The following is a 24441-nucleotide window of genomic DNA, read 5'->3' as shown; positions in this document are numbered from 1 at the left end:
CAGGGTCTAACACGACCACAACTGTCTACATAGCCCAAAATCCGGATGTCACAACCATCACAAGCATCTAACAAGAGTAAGAGTGTATAAACTGAGTAACATATATCTGTTTGATAAGAAATAGATAGACTGAATGGATAAGTATGGAGGGGGACTCTATGTGCTGCAGATCGGGCAAAAATAGAAGCTCGCCATGAAGTCTCTTCTAGACCCTCTACTCAGTGGGATGAACACCACAAGTGCCAATCTTAGAACCTACACAAAATATGCAGCAGTATAGTATAAGTACAAACCACGGTACCTGGTAAGTATCAAGTCTAGCCTCGAAGAAGTAGTGTCGAGGGTTTGATATCGACACTCACTATCAGTCCAAAAATCAGGTGAAGGCATAATGATATAAAGAGCAAAGCATGATATTATCAGATGAGTACAAAAGCTCAAGAAGTATAGTTAATACAGCTCAAGACTGCCTTGAGTACAGCTTCAGTTTTGGTATTGCCTTCAGGATCTGGGTCATACACGGTTTATTGTGATGCATCGTATGTGGGTATTGGGTGTATGTTGATACAGGATGGTAGGGTGATTGTCTATGTTTTACGTCAGTACAAGCCCCATAAGAAAAACTACCTAGTGCATGATTTGGATTTAGCAGCTATTGTACACGCGCTTAAGGTTTAGAGGCATTACTTATATGGTGTGTCTTGTAAGGTGTATACAGATCATCGGGTCTCCAACATCTGCTTAAGCAGAAAGATTTGAATTTGAGGCAGCAGAGGTGGCTGGAGCTATTGAAGGATTATAATATAACCATTCTCTATTATCCGGGGAAGGCAATGTGGTTGCGGACACCTTGAGTAGGAATGCAAAGAGCATGGAAAGTTTAGCATTCATTCCAACTATGGAGAGACCTTTGGCTTTGGTTGTTCAAGAGTTGGCCAATAGGTTGGTAAGATTGGATATTTCATAGCCAAGTAGAGTCCTTGTTTATGTTGTATCTCGGTCATCCTTATTTGAGTGCATTAAGGCTCGCCACTATGATGATCTCCACTTGTATGTCCTTAAGGACACGGTGCAACATGGTGATGCTAAGGAGGTAACTATTGGTGACAATGGAGTATTGCCACTTTAGGGTCGAGTTTGTGTTCCTAATGTTGATAGTTTGAGAGAGTTGATTCTTGAGAAGGCTCATAGTTCGCGGTATCCATTCATCCAGTTGCTACTAAGATGTATCGTGACATGAAGCATCATTATTGGTGGAGGAGAATGAAAAAGGACATTGTTGGTCATGTTTCTAGGTGTTTGAATTCAACAGGTCAAGTCAGAAACTGAGTGGTTTGCTTCCGAAGATTGATATACCGATGTGGAAGTGGGAGCACTTTCTATGGACTTTGTGGTAGGGTTGCTACAGATCTTGAGGAAGTTTTATGCCATTTGGTTCATTATGGATCGATTGACCAAGTCAGCGTATTCCATTCTGGTCATGACATCATACACTCCGAGCTGTTAGCTAGGATCTACATCGGAGAGATGGTTCGCTTGAATGGTGTACCTATTTCTATCATCTCAGACCGCGACATTTAGTTTACTTCGCACTTTTGGAGGGTAGTTTAGAGTGAGTTGGGCAAGCAGGTTGAGTTTCACCCTCAGACGGATGGGAAGTCTGAGCAAACCATTTAGATCTTAGAGGATTTGGAGGTTAATGGGACCAGTTTCTACCTTTAGCGAAGTTTACATACTACAACAGCTACCAGTCAAGTGTCTAGATAACTCCGTATAATGCCTTATATGGTAGGCGACGTCGTTTTCTGGTTGATTGGTTTGAGCCTGGCGAGGCTAGGTTATTGGGCACATACTTGGTTTGTGATGCTTTGGAGAAGTTGAAATTGGTTTGGGAGAGGCTTCACACAACCTAGTCCATGCAAAAGAGTTATGCGGATCAGAAGGTTTGTATCGTAGCTTTCATAGAGGGTGAGAAGATTCTTCTTAAAGTTTTGCTTATGAAGGACGTAATGAGGTTTGGAAAGAAGGGCAAGTTGAGCCCGAAGTATGATGGTCCTTTTGAGGTGTTGGAGAGAGTTGGCGAGGTTGCTTATAGACTTGTATTAGCTCCTAATCTTTCGGGAGTTCATCTGGTGTTCCATGTTTCTATGCTTTGGAGGTATCATGAATATAAGTCCCATATTTTTTACTTTAGCATAATGCAGTTGGATGGAAATCTAGCTTATGAGGAGGAGTCGGTGGCCTTTTTGGATCGGCAGGTTTCTCAAGTCTAAAGGAGATCACATTAGTTAAGGTGTAGTGAAGAGGTAGAGGATGTGACTTAGGATACCTCACATGATATGTGAAGTAGATATCCTCACCCTTTTGACATTTTAGGTATGACTCTAACTCGTTTGAGGATGAATATTTGTTTAAGAGGGGAAGAATGTAACGACTCGATCGATTGTTTTATGTATCTGGGCTTGGTTGTGATTTTGTGATTTGCGGAGATGATTGGTTTGGTTATAGGGAGGTTTTGGAGTGCATTGGAACACTTAGTTCTATTTTTGGAAGCTTAAGTTATAAAAGTTGACCAAGATTTGACTTTTATGTAAACGACCTTGGATTTGTGTTTTGATAGTCTCAGTAGGTTTGTATGGTGATTATGGACTTAGGAATATGTCCGGATTTGTATTTGGATGTTCCGAGAATGATTTATTTCTATTTTTCAAAAGTTGGCAATTTGAAGGTTTACAAAGTTCATATGTTTGACATGAGACTTTGAGTCTATTGGGTTCAGATTGTTGTTCAAGGACTTAGAATAGGTCCGTTTTGCCATTTGGGACTTATGTGAAAAGTTTGGTTTCATTCCAAGTTGGTTTGGTGTAAATCAGATGCTTGGTTGTGAATATATGGACTTTATGAATTTGAAGGCTTGTATTGTGCATTTTGGTGTTTGATTCTTAGTTATAGTTATTATTTGTATGTTTTGAGCTTACAAACGAGTTTGTAGGTAGTTTTTATACTTGTGTGCATGTTTGGTGTGGGGCCCGATGGGCTCGGGTGAGTTTCAAATTTGTTTTGGATTGTTTATGAGAGGTTCAGATTTTGCTGGTGCTGCAGATATCGCAATTGCGGTGGTCTGCTCGCAATTTTGAAGGTCTGCAATTGCGGAGTCTTGATCGCATTTGCTATGGGTGCCTGAGAATGCATGTTTTGCATTTGCGAAGCTGGTGTCGCAATTACGACATTCGCATATACGACATTTGCATTTGCGAAGGGAGTATCACATTTGTGGCACTTGGCTACATTTGCGACTCTTCTGGTTGCAATTGCGAGAACTGAAGCCGAGGGATCCAGTTCGCACTTGCGATCCTTTCCTCGCAGTTGCAGGGCTCGCAATTGCGAACCCCTGGTTGTATTTGCGACTTCTGCAGCTGACTATATTGGAGGAATTTTGCGGGACTTAAACCCATTATCTCATGTTTTGAACCCTGCACTTGGAGAGGGGCAATGTTTGAAGAGGATTTTCACACAACGCTTTGGGGTAAGTGATTTCTACTTGATTTTGATGTTATATCTTATTTTCCCATGGATTATTACACCTGGTTATGGGATTTGGAAGAGAAATTCGGGAGTTTTTTACTATGTTTTGAAAAATGAAAATTGGGGATTTGGGAGTCGATTTGGACTCGATTTTGGAATCTAATCACATATTTGGACTCGTGAGGTTATGGGTAGATTGGATCTACCCCTTGACTTAGGTTTTGATTGTGTGGGCCCGTGATTGACTTTAGTTGACTTTTGGAGAATTGGGTAAATATTGGAACTTTATTGTTTGAAATTTATTCCTACAGCATTGTTTGATGTTATTGGATTGTCTTTGGATAGATTCGAGCTGGTCAGAGGTTGTTTCTAAGGGAAATGCTATTTTAGAGGATTGATTTGGCCCGTTTGAGGTAAGTATCTTGCCTAATCTTGTGTGAGAGAATAACCCTTAGTATTGGACCTTAATTGTCTAATTTTACAGCATGTAAAGCGACATATATGTGAGGATGAGCGTATATATAGACGCCATGTATGAAAAGTGACCGGATTAGACTCTAGGCTTCTACTATGCCTTAAATTAATTATGTGCTCTCTATTATACGTGTAAACCTTTTTATGACTACATGAGCTTATCTTTTCATGATAGATATCATGTTTTAAGACTTTTAGCTTCTAATTAGCCAAGATGGGCATTTGTGAAATTTTTGCTAAATTGATTTAGTCATGGTCATATCTTTTATCTTGAGAACACATACGCACCTTACTATTTCTATGTCCTTATGCACCTTATTGATAAATTGTGATATTATATCTCTAGATTATACATTGTTATCTTGAGTTTTCATGATTATGGCACATATGGACATGTTGGGGAGGATATTATTATTGTGATGATATGTGGAGTATAAGAGTGAGATTCTTGTTGATTAAATGTTAAGTATAAGGGTGGAATTCTTGTTGATGAAATATGGAGTATAAAGGTGGCATTCTTGTTCATGAAATGTGAAGTATAAGGATGGCATTCTTGTTGATGATGTGTGGAGTATAAGGGTGCTACTCTTGATCATGCAAGTGACTTCTTTATGCTTTGTCATGCATTTTACATGAGTTCACGTTGCTTTTAACATGCTACTCTATGCCTCTATTAGTGAATTGATAATTCTTTTGTCGAACATGATTTACATGTGATGAGATGATAACTCGTGTTTCGTTGAGTTGATGGTGCTACATCTTGTTATATTCTTGTTTCCATTTATTTGATATATTGCATAGGTTCTCTAATTCGTGAGTATCATATGACTTGAACCTCATCACTACTTCAGCGAGGTTAGTCTTGATATTTATTGAGTACATGTCGCCCCGTACTCTTACTACACTTCTGCATATTTTTGTGTAAATCCGAGTGCTGGAGGTAGAGGACCCCGAGAGTGAACTTTGATATCTTTGAGAGGATTCAAGTTAGTGCTGCATGGACGCCGCAGACCATTGGAGTTCCCTTTTCTTCATTTCTTACTGTTGTATTACTTTTAGAAAATATTTTACTTATTGAGACTCGTTATGTATTCAGTCTAGAGCTCATGACTATGTATTACCTGGTTTTTGGGAGTTGTATTATGCATTGTTGTTTTGGCTTATGTTATCCCTATTTTCGCTATTTATTATAACTCGGACTTATTATATCATATTTTGATGGTTTGATGTTGTTAATGTGATTGGCTTACCTAGTTTTGAAGGATAGGTGCCATCACGACCGTTTACTGGGATTGGGGTCATGACATGAACCGTTATTAATGACTTTGTTTTATTTCCTTGAGCCTAGATCTTGGAATCTCGAGTCTTCTAGGTAGAGTTACCACCACAATGACTTATCCTCGGCCATAGTCCCATTTTCCTTGATGATCTTTCAGTTACCTCTCTAATTAGGCCATATGTAAGTGGATCCGACATATTATCACATGATCTTACGTAATCAATTGTAACAATTCCTTTAGAGAGCAGTTACCTAATATTTTTATGTCTCCATCATTTATGACGAGATTTACCTTTATACATAATGCTCTCATCCCTTCTAATTGCCGCTTGACAATCGCAATGTATGCATATTGGTGCCAACGATTTGGGACAAAATGGAATATCATCCAACAAATTGTGTAGCCATTCAGCTTCTTCATCGGATTTTTCTAAGGCTATGAACTAACCTTCCACTGTAGAGTGAGCAATGCAAGTTTGTTTGGATAATTTCCATGACACCGCTCCACCACTAATAGCGAATATATATCTGTCACGACCCCGAATTCCCTCCGTAGGAGGTCGTGATGGCACCTAATCTCTAAGACTAGGTAAGCCTATCAATGCGGAATAATCATAAATATCTGAAATAAATAAACTATAATTCAAATAATTACAACTCCCAAAACCCGGTAGAAATAAGTCACAAGCTTCTAAAAAATTATTCTCAATGTTTCTATGTATCAAGGTCGAAAGAAAAATAAGGAAGCAACATAAAATGATAGAAGGGGACAAAAAGATATAAAGATGCGCAGGTAACTCACTGACGTCTAAACTGGTAAGATATATCTGGATCTGCATAAAAATATGTGCAAAAGCATAGTATGAGTACACCACAGCGGTACCCGGTAAGTGTCAAGCCTAACCTCGATAGAGTAGTGACGAGGTCAGTCAAGCCCTACTGAAGAATAGATAATGACATGGAAAAATATTTAAATAATTTAATAAGATAAAATGATTATGGAAATGAATCAAATATTATGTCACATTTAATGACACCAAATAATATCTCGTGGAATCAAAACATAATTCCTTTCAACTTTATGAAAATCATAACAATTAATCGAAGGCAACTATAGCCATAAATCAATATCAACAAGGGCACTACCGAGGTACTACCTCGTAGTCCCAAATCATAAATAAATTCACAATATCTCATTTTCTTATCTCACAGCGGGAGCCTTCACAATTTATTTTTAAGAAAATATTTTTTCCAAAATAGTATCCCGCGTTTTAGCCATCCTTATCACACCGCATGACTTCTAGTAGTTTCCCCTACTAGCCACGCGTATCAAGTCACCCTTATCTCACAGCATGCGTTTCAATACTCAGACCTTATACTACCGCATGCGTATCAATATCATAATATATCACAATTTGCACCTCAAGTGCCCAAATATTTCAATTTTTCAAAAATAAATCAACGATATTTTCCACAATAAAGAGCTCACGGCTCATGCCAACATAAATCATCAATAATAATTTTTCACAATAAAGAGCTCACGGCTCCATCACAATGAGTACAAAAATCTTACAAAAATATTCAAGAATAAATAATTTAGCAAAATAATAATTCAAAATCTTTATTACGTTGCTTCAATACCAAATTTAAAATATCAAATACTTCATATTAATAATATTTAATTTAAAGAAAATCAATTTCAAATAATGTACAGAATAAAAGAAACTAAGTTTCAACCAAACAGGTAAAATAATTAGCATGAAAAGGTCAAGCAAATTTAAAGTATACAAATCAAATCAATGATGGAGAATATAACAAGATTTAATAAATTAATTAATATGCAACAGTGATCTTCACAATTTAAAAACATAATCCTTCACATTTAGTCCGTGTATACACTCGTTACCTCGTGTACATGACTTTCATCACATTTCAATTAATACCAATCCTAGGAAAAATTTCCCCCACACAAGGTTAGACAAGTCACTTACCTCGACTTGCTCCAATTTAACCAAGTAGTATGCTTTTTCCTCGATTTTTCGATTCCGATCGACTCGTATCTAGTCGTAATTAATTCGATACAGTCAACAAAAATTATAGAATTAATTCTGTAAGAAAATACTATATTTTTTAATAAAAATCCGAAATTAACTCAAATATGGCACGTCTCGGAACTCGACAAAAGTTACAAAATCCGAAAGCCCATTCAACCACGAGTCTAACCATACCAATTTTATCAAAATTCGACCCCAACTCGACCCTCAAAGCTTCAAATCTTATTTTCAAATCCTTAAGTTCCAACTCCCGATTTACACCTCAAAAACATGTAATCTTATTTGATGATAATTCAATATTATGGAGTAGAAATGATCACAAGGGACTTACCTCAAGTTTTTCCATGAAAACCTTGCTCAAAATCGCCCAACCCGAGCTTGAAATGCCCAAAAAAGGGCAAAAGCTCGGAACCACTCTGTTTTTGTACTGTCCAGGGATTTTCCCATCTACGGCAACTTGGCCGCTTCTGCGCCAACCGCATGTGCGGAAAAAGTCCCGCATCTACGCCTTTGCCCGCATCTGCATGCCTGTTTGCGCTCCTGCGCAGGCCGCTTCTGCGCGCGTCCCTCCGCATCTACGCTCACGCAGGTGCGAAATTTTCCTCGCACCTGCGACCATTGCCCCATAGTCCATTTGCGCATCTGCGCTTGCCAAGTTCGCTTCTGCGAGCTCGCACCTGCGATAGAATTTCCGCAGGTGCGAATGCAGCAAAGGGCAGAAACTTCAGCTATTTCTTCTAAGTCCGAATTTGATCTGTTAACCATCCGAAATTCACCCGAGACCCCCGGGACCTCAACCAAATGTATCAACAAGTCCTAAAATATCATACGAACTTAGTTGAGCCTTCAAATCACATCCAACAACACCAAAACACGAATCACACATAGATTCAAGCCTAATGAACTTTGAAATTTTTAATTTCTACAAATGACTTCGGAACATATCAAATCACGTCCGATTTACCTCGAATTTTGCGCATAAGTCATAAATAACATAACGGAGGTACTCAAATATTCAGAATCAGATTTCGACCCCGATATCAAAAAGTCAACCCCTCGGTCAAACTTCCCAAAAATTCAACTTTCGGCATTTCAAGCCTAATTCCACTACGGACTTTCAAATAAAATTTCGATCACGCTCCTAAGTCCAAAATCACCATACGGAGCTGTTGGAATCATCAAAATTCTATTATGGGATCGTTTGCATATAATTCGATATCTGGTCACTATTTGATCTTAAACTTTTAATTTTTCATCAAAATTCCATATCTCGGGCTAGGGACCTCGGAATTTGATTCCGGGCATACGCCCAAGTCCCAATTTATGATACGGACCTACCCGAACTATTAAAATACTGATCTGAGTCCGTCTGCTAAAAATATTGACCAAAGTCAACTCAGTTGAGTTTTAAAGCTCTAATTCATATTTTAATCTATTTTTTTTCACATAAAAACTTTTCAGAAAATTTTACGGACTGCGCACACAAGTCGAGGAATGATAAATAGTGCTTTTCGAGGTCTTAGAATACAGAATTAATTATTAAATTTAAAGATGACATTTTGGGTCATCACAATATCCACTTGTGGATTTAGAATCAGTTGAACCGGTGATCCAGTTAAAATCACAATATCCTTCAATCAACGGTATACTTATTGTGGTGTAAAGCAAAGTCTTGGATATGTTTGAAATATCCAAAAATGAACATTGTTAGCCAATGAGATTGACATGGATTACTCGTTTATCGAATCAACTTACTTATAGCACAAACTGTATCTGGTCGTGTACAATTCATGATATACATTAACCATCCCAACATACGAGCATAATCTAATTTGAGATATGTTTGACCTTTGTTCTTTGCAAGTGCAAGATTCACGTCAATTGAAGCCTTTGCAACATTCAAATCTAAGTGCTTAAACTTGTCAAGTACTTTTTAATTTAATGAGATTGCGATAATGCCAAACCTTGAGGAGTCTTATGGATTTTAATACTCAAGATTAAATCGACAACTCCTAAGTCTTTCATATTAAACTTGCTAGTTAGCATTCACTTAGTTGCATTTATATTGGCAATGGCATTACTCATTATTAGCATATCATCTACATATAAGCAAATAATGACTATGTGATTTGGAGCCTTCTTAATGTACACACATTTATTACATTCATTAATCGTAAAACCGTTTGGTAATATTGTATGGTCAAATTTTGCATGCCATTGTTTGGGTGCTTGTTTTAGTCCGTAAAGTGATTTAACAAGTCTATATACCTTCTTTTCTTTTCCTAGAACTACAAACCCTTCGGATTGTTCCACGTAAATTTCTTCCTCCAAATCTCCATTTAAGAAAGTCATCTTAACATCCATTTGAGGGATTTCAAGAACATACACCCAGCTAGTACCATTAACGTCCGTATCGACGTCATTCTTGTAACAAGTGAGTATGAATCGCAATAGTCAAGTCATTCTCTTTATCTATAACCTTTGACAACAAGTCTTGCTTTATACTTGTCAATAGTGCCATTATCTTTAATTTTTCTTTTAAAAATCTATTTAGAACCTAACAATTTATTCCGGGAAGGAAGCTCAACCAATTCTCATGTATGATTGTTTAATATAGATTCTATTTCACTATTGACTACCTCTTTCCAAAATAGTGATTCCGAAGAATCCATTGATCCTTTATATGTTCAAGGCTCATTTTTCAATAAGAAAGTCACAAAATATGGTCCAAACAAAGTAGAAGAATTTGATTCTATAGGTTTAGGATTCAACAATTAATCCAGAATTTTAAAACAAAAATAATTTAGAATTAGGAGTTGAATACTTTTATAAAAGAGCAAGCATTTATTATTCTTATCATAAACTTTTAATAGTGTCATTATTTGTGGAAGTGAACTTGCTTGTGATTTGAGGTAAATTTGCTAACCTTTAGTTTTTTTTCTTGAAATTATATAATAACATACGTCTATTTATTCTTGATAGACAATTGTGAATTAAAAAGTTGTCAGTTGTGATTTTTGTTATCATATCTTATATACTATTATCAGTTTAAAGGTTGACGTAATTATAATTTTACAGAGATTGTTAGAGTAATTGCATTATGTAACAGAAAATTGATTAGACATTCTAACTCTCAATTAAAGATCTTATTAATAATTGTGTTAATAAAAGAATAGAGACCGGCAATTGACGTCCTTGCATCTAGCCAGATTTTTGACAATTTTATCCATTTAGACAAATAATTTTCATTATCTGATGAAACATGATTATTCCCGTTTGGACTATTTCCCATTCGTCATCATAAATATTTTACGGTATATTTATTTTAAGGTATGGTGCAAGATTTTTCTATCTCACTTATAATATAAAATTTTGCTAATTAATATAATCACCTTGCGCACAAAAATAATTTAAAATATTGTGTTTTGAAAGTTATATCTCATTTATTGAATTTAGACAGTTGTAGATAAACTACTCATAAAAAAATTTGAGTATAACGTGAAGTTAGGAAATAAAATTTTCTAATATGCTCAATCCTTATTTTTAGTTCAAAGTTTTCTTTTGAATCTATATTTGATATTAAGATGTAAATCTGTAAATAAACTTTTGTTTGGTATTATAAGAAAAATTTGTATATAAACTGCACTTAAACATAGGACAAACTTTGAAGAATAAGAGGGTATGCTGTCCAACTCATGTGAACTAATTACTGTATATTGTAACGTTGATGCATAAACTAATAAATTTTCTCAAATGTTCAATCTTTATTATGAGGTGAAAAAATATTACTCACTGCAGTCCACTTTAAGTGATTTTTTTGTTGTTTTCACATATTAAAAAACTCACATTTTAGCATTAATTAACAATGTAATTGACCATATTAACCTTAATTTGTTCATTGGAATTATAACATACTCCTAGGCTCTTTACTCCAAGGGCAACTTTGGAAAAAAAATTTAATTCTTTCTTGATATTTAAAAAAATCAAATATTATAGTCCATAAAAAAGGCCAAAAAATCACTTAAAGTGGATCGAAGGGAGTACTTATTATAAGTTCAAGTCTATATTCAAAATTTATTTTTTGTTCAATATTTTATGCACTTTTAATGATAGACGCAAACAGGATATACTAAGAGCCCGTTTGGATTAGTTAATTGTAAATAGCTGATAAGCTTGGAGTACTGAAAAATATTTTTTAAGTGGTAAAAATAATTTTTTAAATAAGTATTTACGTGTTTGGATAGACGTGCTATAATAAGCAGTTGAAATGTTTGGTAGAAAAGTGTTGATAAGCTATTCTTTCGTTAAAATGACTACAACATCCTTAAAAATTTTACAAAAGATTATGAATTAAAAAGTTTCTTTGTAATAAAAAGGATGAACAACGAATATGGAATGAAAAGAAAGTTAGAAAATTTATTTTGGGAAAAAATATTTTGTGAATTAAAAAATATTATTAAGGATAAGCTAGTAAAAATCTTGGTCAAGCTAAAAGTAAGCCGAAAAGCAAGTTGAGAGTGACCAACTTATGACTTATGGCTGTTTACCAAATTGGTAGATAAGCCAAAATGTATTTATAAGCCACTTTGACCGGCTTATAATATTAGCCAAACACCCTCTAAAACTAGTTTTAAAAAAAAACCTAAAGTACAATTTAGTCCAATTCGCTCGGCTTCGTGCTATTGATAAATGATAGATGTATATTAAAGTTTAGTTTCCATAACCCATTTCTATATTCGGCAAAGGGCCAAATATACTATATACTTTCGAAAATGGTCTAAAAATATCATTCGTTATACTATTGGGCTATATATACCCTTCATGTCATACTTTGGAACAAATATACCCTTATTTTGGATGGAATGCCATGTGTCAGCACTGGATGAAAACGACCCCATTTTATTTTCTTACCCGATCCGTTTTAAAAAACCTAGCACCCGACCCGTTTTAAAATTCAGTTTTTTTAAAGCCTATATTTTGCAAAAACTGGAATTTTGTTTTTGTAAAAACTAAAAAAAAAAAAAGAATTTGCAAAATATATATTTTTAAGTCTTTTTACTTTTTTTAAAATACTTTTTTTGTAAAAACTGAAAAAAAAATATTTTTTTTAAAAATATTTTAAAAACTGAAAAATATATATTCTGTAAAAACTGGAAAAAAAAATTGCAAAATATATATTTTTCAGTTTTTTCAGTTTTTTAAAGTTTTGTTTTTGTAAAAATTGAAAAAAAAAAGATTTTGCAAAATATTTTCATTTTTTAAAAACTAATGCATATGTAGTCCACTGCTTTAGGAGAGTTTTGTTTTTCAGTTTTTTTAAAAAAAAAATTTAGTTTTTACAAAAAACAAAATTTAAAAAAACTGAAAAGACTTAAAAATATATATTTTGCAAATTCCTTTTTTTTTTTCCAGTTTTTACAGAATATATATTTTTTAGTTTTTAAAGTATTTTTTTAAAAAATATTTTTTTTTTCAGTTTTTACAAAAAAAATACTTTTAAAAAACTGAAAAGACTTAAAAATATATATATTGTTAATTCTTTTTTTCCAGTTTTTATAAAAATAATTTTAGTTTTTACAAAATATATACTTTAAAAAAACTGAATTTTAAAAAAAGAATCGTGTTGTGGGTTTTTTAAAATAAATCGGGTAAAAAAATAAATTAAATTGTTTTATTTGGTGGCACTCTATGCAAAATAAGGTATATTTGTTCACGCAAATACCATTTTTGAAAGTAGAGTTATATTTGATCGTGACTGACGAAATGAGGTAAATTACCGGTATCATCTTTACTTTAGTGATTTCGTGCGTCCTGTGGGTCGTATCCTTTCCATACTTCCATTGGCGATTCCACAGATATTTAAGTCATTACTTTTCTTCTTCTTTGGACTTCTGGGTCTCTTATGATTGCAGATTAAGCAATTGAGTCTAAGCGCTTGAAAATTAACAAAATTTGGATATTTTTGTAAATTTGTTGTTTATACTTCTTTTGGTTTCATAGAGTGGGACGAATTCACGACGCAATTTGATACTTGTTGTTAAAAACATTTTGACTAAAGACAAGATAATTGGAGTTTTGCGTAATTTAGGAGACATGTATAATTCACTCTACGGTGTTCTTTGCTTTAATGAACTGGTAATTTTGAAATCTTGCTTGTTATATGATGGGCAAAATTCTGATAGTCAATTAAGTAATTGAAGTTGTTTCATATTTTGAATTCCAGTGTTAATTAAACCTTTGTATATTAAATAAATGGATGAGCTTGTGGGAAGACAACTTATTATGGGTAATACTCTTATAATATTTGTCTTTCCCCCCATCCCTTGCTTGTTCCTGCAACTTAGCTACTACTATTTTGGTGTGTTTCTGTATTCTTGGGTTGATATGTGGAACAATTGTTAGGGGTCGTTTGGCTTAAAAGCTAGCTGTCCAGGGATTAGTAATGCACGAATTGTAATACAAGATTAGTAATGCATGGATTAGTAATACATGTAGTACAATGTAGGGATTACTTATTATTGAATGTTTGGTTTGTTGTGTTAAAAGTTATTATACCATGTATAGTTCAAAATATGTTTTTATTCTTTTAGCAAAATAAAATATTGATACTGTATTGACGGGTTATTTTGTTATTTGGTGATTTACATTTATTGCTAATCCATGCATAATCCATGTATTTAGTTTGTATTGCTAATCCATATTGATTCCAGTATAACTTATATGGGTATTAGTTATGGAAAAACTAAAAGTGGAATCAAATATTCTATTGAATAGTTCTAAGTTTTATGTGAAAAAGATAAATGAAACCAAATATTGTATTAACAAATATTGAATTTTGTGCGTGGATTATTCTTACCACTAGTCCCAACCAGACTACCCTCCCTAGAACCCGTTTGTGGGAATACACTTGGATTTTTTTTTTGTTGTTGTTGTTGTGGTGGTGGTGGTGGTGGTGGTCCCAACCTCCCAACCAAATGGCACCTCTTTCATTTTCCAATTGCAGGATGAAAATAACAAAAAGTTTGTAAAACATGTGTTACTATTTTAGTGTATTTAATCTTGAGCTACTCGTTTGCATGCCCTCTCAACTAGACTCGTGATCCTAGTTTTCCAGGCATGCCTTTGAGGAACATCCTAGTAATATCATAATTGCGAATTCAGAAGGTTTTCTGTTAACGTAATACCAAGACACCGTTTGTGTTGCAAACTCACTTATGCTGAGAAGAAAATCGCTGGCTTTGTGATTTTTTTTGCTTCTGCTGTTCATGACAGTGAATAAAGGTGGTATGAGCGAGGGCCACTCTTCGCAGGGCTATAGGCTAAGGAAGCCAGAGAGTAATAGAGGGCACTACCATAAGGATGTCATGCCAGGGAGTGAGCTCTGGACTGATGGTCTTATTTGTGCTTTCGAGTTTGTTAGTGGACAGAAGAAAATTGGATCAAAATCTTCTACAAAAGGTTTACCACCTTATGAAATAGATAATGAAATTGTTAAAAGGCCAGTGCGTGCTTATAAAGCGGCCGAGGCTTCTGCTGAGAGCACCAACGGTGACAGTTTGCTGGATTCTACCCCTATTGTTGAGTCGAGAGCACAGGAAATTTCTCCAGCTGATGGCAAGATGGATAGCCAAAGCTCTCCCCACCAGCATCTTCATAATTTGGATAGAGTTGGAGGGAGCCGTTGGATTCCTATTGGCTGGGCTAGGATTTTGGAACTGGTGCAAACTGTTCAAGCGGATGCTGGATGGTCCACCCAGCAGTTTGATCTCATGGATGATGAAGATGGCCTCACTGTTGCGGATTTAGCTGCTCCCTACTGGGAACGTCCAGCTGGACCTATATGGTGGTGCCATGTGACTGCTGGTCATCCTTCTGTAGATGCATGGCTCAGCCATGCCCTGTGGTTACATCCTGCAATTGGTATTGCTTTAAGAGATGAAGGTCGGCTAATAAGTGAAAAAATGAAACACCTCTTGTATGAGGTACTCTACTCGCTTACTGTTTTTTTTTGGTTGATGTCTGCGCATTCTTGACCAGTTTGACATTTTGTAGTTTATCTGTTGCTTAACATGTGAAATATATTTACATATGCTAGTCTATAGGTATGCGCGTCGCGCGTGTACAATATCTCAATGAGTACAACTTTTTAAAAAAATTGCATAAATGTTTTACGGAAATTTGTGTTTGAGTAATAAAAGAGAAGTGTATGTTCATGAAAAAAATGAATATTGATCTTATATCGCTAACTTAATAAAGGAAATTATCATATAGAAGTCTCTTAATCATCCGTCGATATGTTCAACTTAGAATTTGTTTCAGTTTCATAATTTTATCACTTTAATTTCACAGACTATTATGCTTTCTTCCCTAAATGAAATAAATTTAATGTATGTTTTGAAGTATTAGCTTAGAAGAAGCTTGCCTGAGAATCTGACATTACAAAAAAACTAATTATTAGTCTAAAATAAAATATTTACTATCCAAAAACTTATTTACCATCACAACTTAAGATTCCTTTTTTTTTTTTTGTTGTTAAAAGAAGTCTCTATTGTGGCTTCACACTTCATATAGTTAACTATTGTCACCTAATAAGTAAAACAAAAACTTATGTAAAGAAGCCCCCAGGGCCTAGCTCAAGTGGCAAAGGATGGTGGATTTGTGTCTTAGCTCACAGGTTCAAGCCCCCACACCATGCAAAGCAAAGCATGATATTTAAGTGGAGAAGGGTAGAGGGGCGGGCCCATTATCCACCGAGTTTCGAAGGCTGCGGTTAGTCCAAAGGATCGGCCCCAGACGGATTTCTCGGTCATAAAAAAAAAAAACTTATGTAAAGAAGAAAAAAATAGGAAAGGTTGAAAGAGATGTTCAAACTGAAATAAAACAAATACAATGGTTTTTCTATCTTGATAATTTTCTTGAATATAGATCAATTCACAGTAAGTTTAATTTGATAAAATTAAAAGAGAAAACTTTACTATACATTTTGTTAAACAAATTGTACTGTCAACAAACCTCACTGTGTCCTTTATATATCATACTTGAATTTAAGTTCTATGCACCCATGTAGAAAGTATTCACCCAACCATGTAACTTTTAAGATAATTACAGGTAATCTCTTCATAAACATAGTAATATATTAAAAATAGTACCTAACAACTATCACGCGTTACAATTCACTGATATTACAAAAAGAATTCGAATATTATACAACTTAAATCCATATCATGATCACCAATGCATTAATCCTTATAGATGTCATATATTTATTGGTTACAATTGTCAATTGTATTAAGTTTTAACTAATGAATTTATTGAAAATCTAATTAAGTTAGTTTAAAACGATTAAATTAACTTCAACAAAGTAAGAAAAAGAAAAAGACAAACGTGGGAAGAAGTAATAATCTCACTACATTTCATTCAGCAAATTAAAGGGACCTATAAGGAAATAAAGCTCTTTTATATTAAAATTCTAAATATTAGGACTGTCTACCTAGTTCAAATAAGGAATGATTTAATAAGTAAATTTTTTATTGTTTTCTAAGTCTTAATATATTAAGAAAATAACTAAATGACAAGGTTGTCCCATGTGAATTTTGCTTGTTTCTATTGTTTCTTTCCATCTTTATTGAGTCGAGGGTCTATCAGAAACAACCTCTCTACACTCTCAGGGCAGGGGTAGGGTTTGCGTACACACTATCCTCCTTAAACCTCAATTGTGGGACTTTACTGGGTTTGTTGTTGTTGTTGTCCCATGTGAATTCTATTTTTAAGAATAAAAAAACGAACAATATTTAGGTAAGGGCCTTCGTGCTTTTAATATAACTAGTCTCATGGTACGCGCTTTGCGTGTGAATCCTATACCAATAAGTATACAAGTTTTTAAAAATTATATAAATATTATTATTAAATAATGTCTTTGTGCTATAAAATACAAATTAAAGAAAAAAGTGTAAATTCCTAGAAAGATATGTTGAATTATTTAGGTAGTTGAATATAGCAAGAAATTATGCCCATGATAGTAGTTATATGTCTTATTTTGATTTTCTCAAAACCTTTGTGGGAATATCTATGAAAAATTATTATTATTCTTATAACCTAATAATACTAAAAGATTATCTATTTATACTTTCAACAAATTTTTATATTATAATTTAGAAAATATTTCATTAGTTGACAATCATAACTCAAAAAATGATATTCACAGTAGAGAATAAGAACGAAGGTGAAACTTAAGAACATACTTAAAGTAATAATCATGAAAAATAACATTAGATCTTGTAACAATGTCATAAAAGAATTATTCTATTTATAACTTTAACGAACTAAAATTATTATTTATAATAAAATATAATATAATTTAACTATAGGTAAATCATCTAAGTAAAAAGAATAAAATATCATTCGAAAATATTACATAGAGAAAGGAATTGGAAATGTCAATGACAAAATAGGTTCGATATTGCATATGACAAAGGGGAAGAATATTTTATTTTCAAAGTTAGAGGAAAAATTTGATTTATAAAGAAATATTGAGTATAAATATTTTTAACTGTTTTATCTTTTAAATCTATATTTGTGTTCTTTTCCGTTTTTATTGGATAGGTTCTTCCTACTTTAATGCCTATTGTATTTCCTTCTAAATAATAAAACTTATTCGGTAAAATATGTTTTACAAATACTAACTTAGACTAAATATCTATTTTCTTAAGATATTGATATGGCCCGTTGTATTGTTTAGTTTTGAGAATATTTGAGGCTATTTTGTGTTTCCATTAAAAGAAATATATTAGGTTGGATTAAGGTTATGGCACATAGTTCAATTAACGAAATGATTTACATAAGGTAAAATTCTAATAAATTTTAAACTTTTTAATATTAGGACTCCCTACTAAATTCAAATAAGGAAAGATTTAATCCCTAAATATTAGTAAAATAATTAAATGTCTATTTTGTCCAATGTGAACTCTATTTTCAAGGGGTAAAAAAGACGAACGACATTTCGCTAAGGGCCTTCGTGCTTTAATATAGTGTAGATATAGATGATCATGCTCTGTATATGACTCATAAAGGTCTTCCTCCCGGAAATCAACTTGGAAGATATGATAATTATTTGTAATATACAAACTTATTACCTGACAAAATTTTGTATTCAGTATCTTCAACCGTTTATTTATACTCCATTTATCCCAGTTTATGTGATAGTGTTTGAGTGGGCAAGGAGTTAAGAAAGAAAGAAAGACTTTTGAAAGTTAAGAAAGACATTTGTATGGCTATAAATCATTTCACAAGGGTAAAATGGAAAATTTAAAATTAAATTGTTTCTAAATATAGAAAGGTGTCATTCTTTTTTGGACATACTAAAAGGAAATACATTGGGACGGAGGGGGTAAGAGTGTGTTAAAAAGTGCAAAAGCTTCTAACCGTGATACATTTTTTTTGCTATTACAGCTGCACTTTTCTTTTTCAATTACTTGTGAATTTCATTTGGAGAAATATATCTGCTTATAAGATAGTGCAGTAATTTGATTGTCTTAACATGTTTCACTTGGTGGCTAAAAAAATTGATTGAATCAACAGTAATCTGGCATGAATTCTGTTTATAGAGAATGATCATGTCCTCATGATATTTTATCATAGGTGGTTGTAGATGGGTAGACCGGTGTTTTGTTAATGACTATTAGTTCTGGCACCAATTTTATATCCCAAGACAATCATATTTTTTTCTATGGAAGTTGATAATCTTTGAACTGCTACTGAGGTGAATGATTCTGTACTTTGATAAGTATACTATCCCCATCTTCAATTCATCCTTGAGATTGAAAACTTACTATTACATATGGATTATCTCAACAACCTGCTTCAGCAGTGACTATTGGATCTTCTTAATTTATTAACTGTCTGTGACGTTCCTTTTCTATTAGATTAATGTAACAGTTTTAGATATAACAGTTGGACTTGCAGAAGTAATATTCTAACAACATTTAGAATTTTTTCTGCTTCATGCCTTCTCTTCTTGTCATTGTGAATTGAGGAGGTAAAGAGATAATAATCTTATCTGTATCAGTGACAACCTCATATCATAATATAAAAAAGCTAAAATGAAAGGGATTACCTTCTTTCTGCTGTAAGAAATGAAGATCATATTGTCATTTTCACAGAAGTTGGATTTTATTAGGTCCCAGTAAGGGTGGCTGGAGGGCTATTATTTGAGCTGTTGGGGCAATCTGCTGGTGATCCATATGTTGATGAAGATGACATCCCTGTTGTAACTCGTTCTTGGCAAGCACAGAATTTTTTAGTTACGGTTTTGCACGTGAAAGGATCAGCAAAAAGCATCAATGTTTTGGGTATCACAGAAGTTCAGGTTGTCCTTTCTATGGATGCTAAACATTGCCCTTTCTCACAACTTATGTGTTGGTCCATCTGGTCGTTTATGCTTATTCACCTTTACATCCTTCTTATCTCAACTTGACTTCTAGTTTTTGGTTGCAGAAGTATTTGTATCTGACTCTTAACATTTTGGCTTATATAATCTGTTGATTTCTTCACTATAGGAACTTCTTCTTGCTGGTGGCTATAATGCACCAAGGACAGTACATGAAGTCATTGCGCATTTAGCTAGCCGCCTTGCTAGGTGGGATGACAGGTAAGAAAACTGCTTTCTCATTCGAAATTGGTGAACTTTGTGGTCTTGTAGAACTAGTTGGTAGTAGAAAACATTTGAAGCCTAACTTCAGCGGATGCTTTTCTGCAATGCCCCAGCGTCAAGTTGTTCTTGTGTAGGAAGAGACTCATCAAGCTGTTAACATATTAAGTATGCAAGTCATTTGCGGCACTTTCGGTTGAGTATGCAATCCTTTTGCTATGTATGTTCTTTATTTTGTACTATTATAGAAATGAGTCTGCAAAGAGCCTCATTGTTTGAGCCAAATCTATTTAGAGGGGTTGGCTTCAGTAAACATTGCAATTTGATGTTGCAAGATTCACCTTACAAATTTTGTTATCTTCTAATTAAATATGAGACTAGAATTACCATTATATGCAACTACCAAATTGCTAGCTACAGTGAGAAACTTTCTGTTCATGTAAGGTTCATTCATGTAAGGTTCATTCATCTAAGGTCAAATGAGAAGTTGTTAATTCTGATATGAGAAGTAATTGCTAGGTTTTTGTAACTATATAGGGTTTCAAAAATGCAGTTAGCATCTTCAGGCTCATGAAACTGGCACATGCACGATTGCATTCTGTTGAAAATTTAATTTAGTAAATCAAAGTGTGCTCTCTAACAGCTTAAAATTTTAGATAACATGGTCACACACTTCAACATGATATCAGAGCAGGTAGAGTGCCCCTGTTTGAGTCTTACCGCCACCCATTATCAAAGAATTTCCACATGCTTGACCCATTAAAAAGTATCAGGCCTGCACGTGAGAAGGAGTGTTGGAGATATAATAAGTAAATAAAAATGTAGTGTCTTCTCTCTAACAACTTATACTTTAGATGAGATGGTCACACACTCCTCTTAAGGTCCAATATATATGCTTGATTTCCGCTAACATGGCAATTTATGCTCGCTTATGCTGGTCAATTACTTTAAAAGGTATATTCAGTTCACTTATCGTCTTCCACTTCACTCTCTATTCCAAAGAGAACAGGAACTTCTTATGCCTAGTAGCCACCTCTTTCTCTCTTGCCCCTTGGACTAAAGAGGTCCAATTGCCGCCACATTCACCTAAGCAGCATCACCATATTACTCAACCTCGTAAGACCACGTCATTTCACCATTGCTGTAAGTGCCATTATCCCGCTAAAAGTTTGCTCCAGTTCATTGGATTTTGCCAAAGGGTACACCTTGTTTTCATTGTGTCAGCATGAGGACACTAAAAACTGTATTTCAATTAATGTGGATGAATTTATCCCTGTTGTCTGCTTCATGCTTTACTCTTCATACTCTCATAGGAGGTAGTGAAGTGTTTAGTAAGTGATTTTTGTTTGGGGGGAGGGGTGTGGTCAAAGTGATGGGTGATAGTGATTTTCGTCACTTAAAAGTCAATGGTGTTATATTCCTGTGGGGAAAAAATCAATGGTGTTGTACTAGTGAGCTGAAAGAGGGGTGATGACAGTGCAGTCGCGTCATTTTCGGCGGAGATCTAAGTGTTTGTTCTGTCTTCTCCCAATAATTTTAGCAAACTACGGTGTAAACTTGTTTATTTGTCAGAGAACTAACAGAAGGGGGTCCTTATATGCAAGTTTTCCAGAAGTTTGGATGATTAACTGACATGTAACGGTTCTAAGCATCAGAGTGAAGAAAAACCTTGACACAACAGATGGTTATTATCGATTAATCCTAAACCTAATTCGTTTTTGTGCTTATCCAAAGGTTATTTCGGAAATCGATATTTGGTGGAGCGGATGAAGTGGAATTGAAGTTTGTTAACAGGTATAAGAGTTTCATGTCATATTTTCGCTTCACGGAAATGATTACTCTTTCATGTCACATATTCTGTTATAAATAAGTCTTCTTTTCTTATAATAGGAGGAACAAGGAAGATCTGAATCTTTTAGTAATAATTCTCAACCAGGAAATCAGAAGATTATCAAGACAGGTCTACCTTGTTCCCTGGTTGAATTTCTTACTTTTCCAAATCTTTCTATATCAAATAGGGAGTATCAATCATGACAACTTATTGCATATTATTGGTCATATCTTGGTAATTCTGAATGAGCTTTGAAGCATGCTATTCTTTCCTTGCATCATGAAAATTCCTTCCGAGTCAAGAAATATGACCTACACTAGCATTTTATCTTGTTATAGATGAATCACCTAATAGTGTTGGACTGGTTGCTGTGTCATATTCCCTTTAGACACCAATATAAGAAGATGAACCTGTCATCATAATGAAATGTCAGACAAAAGAGGGATTTTTGTGGTTTTCAGAATTTCTAACAGCTTATCGTAGTAAATTGACTCAAGTACAGAAAATCTGGATTCTTCAGCTAAATTTACTGAGAGAAGTGCACAAAATTCAATTCTGTTAAACTAGTAGCAAGTCACAGTATATATTACTTAAGCTGCTTATCTATCCTATGGGTCTTGCCATAGGATTACGCCGCCTAAGATGACCATCCAGCTTTTTCTTCAATCATATCCATTGGAAGGTATTTGTTTACATTGCAAACTTTATTGCAGCTACTCCAATATATTCTTATCATGTTTGTCAATTATTATTTGCTTTTCAAGTTTCCTATTTGAAGGAGGTGCTGGGGTTGGAACAAGATCCCAGTTCAAAAAGTAAAACTGCCTTCACCTTTTCCAATTCTATAAATCCTATGGATCGGGACACTAAATCCAAAAGGTGCAATTTTGAAGAATCCCTTCTTGAGTATCTATTATTGAGTATCAGGGGGTTGGTGGTATTAAATAGCGGTGAGCCGGTGACTGTAAAAGTTCTGTGTTTAGGCTCTTCAAACTTTTACCTTGGGTAGCATTTACATGAATTTTAAGTTCAGGACTTTTTGATCTTGTGCTGATAATCACTGTCCTGGAGTATGCTATTCGCCAAAACATGTTAAGTATTAACATTTTAACCCTGTTAGACCTTCGTGTTGTGGATGGAGTCAACTGATATCACTTCAAAATGCAATATTTATTCACCATATCATGTTTTTCAAATTCCAATGTTGGCAACATAATATAGGCCATTTATCCTTGTCTTTTGCATGCTTTGTTGAATATTCAAGTATGAGAACTGTTCTTGAGTGACACTGGTTATGTAGTGTAACGCAGGTTATTAGAGTGAAATGGTCTCTTCATGCTAGGGAAGAGATTGTTTTTGAACTTCTTCAGCATTTGAGAGGAAATACAACTAGAATTCTACTTGAAGGAATAAGAAAGAGTACGAGGGAAATGATTGAAGAGCAAGAAGCAGTTCGTGGACGCATATTTACAATTCAAGATGTTATGCAGAGCAATCTCCGTGCATGGTTGCAGGTTTGTTTGATGTTCAATATACTAGGATTCCACTTCATTGATGATTAAACTTCATTTCACTAAGGCCCTTCCTTAAGAGTTCTGTCAAGATCAAATGTAATGTTTTCGGACATTGTTCTAAATTTCATTCAGGATAAGAGTCTCAGAGTTTCTCATAATTTGGCCGTCTTTGGTGGATGTGGCCTTGTTCTTACAATCATCACCGGTCTTTTTGGAATCAATGTGGACGGGATCCCTGGAGCTGCGAACACACCTTATGCGTTCGGTCTATTCTCAGTCCTCCTTGTCGTCCTAGGCATCGTGCTCATTGCTGTTGGCTTGCTATACCTCGGGTTAAAAAAACCGATCAGTGAAGAGCAGGTCGAAATTAGGAAACTTGAGTTGCAGGAGTTGGTCAACATGTTCCAACACGAGGCTGAGACTCACGCACAGGTTCATAAGCATATTTCTCGGCATAACTTGCCCCCGACAGCTGGTGATAAGTTGATCGAAGACACAAATTATGTTCTTATCCAATAACCTCAACACCTCTCAAAACCATTCATTAGTTAAATAACTGCAGTAGTAGGATAATTAAGGCACTAATGGTCAAGGACTCCTAGCGCGCGCTCGAATGTATTGGTGCCTGTTTACTTGTAAAAGATATTCCCAATTCTTCTTGTCAAACATCTGAGGTAATACCAATAGCAGTTTTCCTTGCTATACTGTACTTGTCTTCTCCGCGCTTCTCCATCAAGGTACCTTATGGATCTTTGACCTAGAGCTGTTTAATGTTTAATTTCTTGAGTGACTTTCAATTCATTTCAGATTTGGTTCATTAAATACTTGAACCAGGCAAGAAGATGAATGAGCTATTCTAGCTCAAGTTGACAAGTGTGTGTGTTAGACAAGCCTTTTTAACATGGAATGTACAACAAAAATCATAATCGAGGTACCACACCTCACGGTTTCATTTTACCAGTCGCAATCACAATCCTCCTTATATCACCGTGTGAGCATTGCATTTATTTTGAAAATATTTTTTCCGAAATAGCTACACGCGTTTTAGCGCTCCTTATCTCACTTCGTAGCTTCAAGTAATTCCCTTACTAGCAACACGCGTATGAATCTCACCTTAT

At 34.5% G+C, this 24441-nt stretch overlaps 1 protein-coding gene across 4 annotated transcripts; it reads left to right on the top strand.

The window, feature by feature from the left end:
* The first annotated feature begins 13039 nt into the window (after positions 1–13039).
* LOC104107294 (uncharacterized) lies at positions 13040–24025 on the top strand. Of its 4 annotated transcripts, none has more exons than XM_018774490.3 (8): positions 13040–13100; positions 14605–15314; positions 19508–19696; positions 19887–19978; positions 21713–21772; positions 21869–21938; positions 23120–23323; positions 23456–24025. In XM_018774490.3, the coding sequence occupies exons 2-8, from the start codon at positions 14619–14621 to the stop codon at positions 23840–23842; spliced, it is 1698 nt and encodes a 565-aa protein (XP_018630006.1). In that variant the 5' UTR covers positions 13040–13100; positions 14605–14618; the 3' UTR covers positions 23843–24025. The 4 variants fall into 4 exon arrangements, with proteins under 4 accessions (XP_018630006.1, XP_018630005.1, XP_018629999.1 ...); XM_018774489.3 differs by lacking the exon at positions 13040–13100 and adding an exon at positions 13106–13467; XM_018774483.3 differs by lacking the exon at positions 13040–13100 and adding an exon at positions 13108–13152 and having other exon boundaries at positions 14521–15314.
* Positions 24026–24441: the final 416 nt, after the last annotated feature.

Source organism: Nicotiana tomentosiformis, chromosome 2 (assembly GCF_000390325.3).
Source record: "Nicotiana tomentosiformis chromosome 2, ASM39032v3, whole genome shotgun sequence".
Lineage (NCBI taxonomy): Eukaryota > Viridiplantae > Streptophyta > Magnoliopsida > Solanales > Solanaceae > Nicotiana > Nicotiana tomentosiformis.
This window is presented reverse-complemented; position numbering and strand designations above follow the sequence as displayed.

Excerpts from the sequence above, each read along its gene's own strand:
- LOC104107294 (XM_018774483.3), top strand. The coding sequence starts at position 14,598 with ATGACAGTGAATAAAGGTGGTATGAGCGAGGGCCACTCTTCGCAGGGC. Across the intron at positions 19,979-21,712 it reads CTTGCTAGGTGGGATGACAG|GTTATTTCGGAAATCGATAT; the intron begins GTAAGAAAACTG and ends GCTTATCCAAAG. Across the intron at positions 21,773-21,868 it reads GAATTGAAGTTTGTTAACAG|GAGGAACAAGGAAGATCTGA; the intron begins GTATAAGAGTTT and ends TTCTTATAATAG.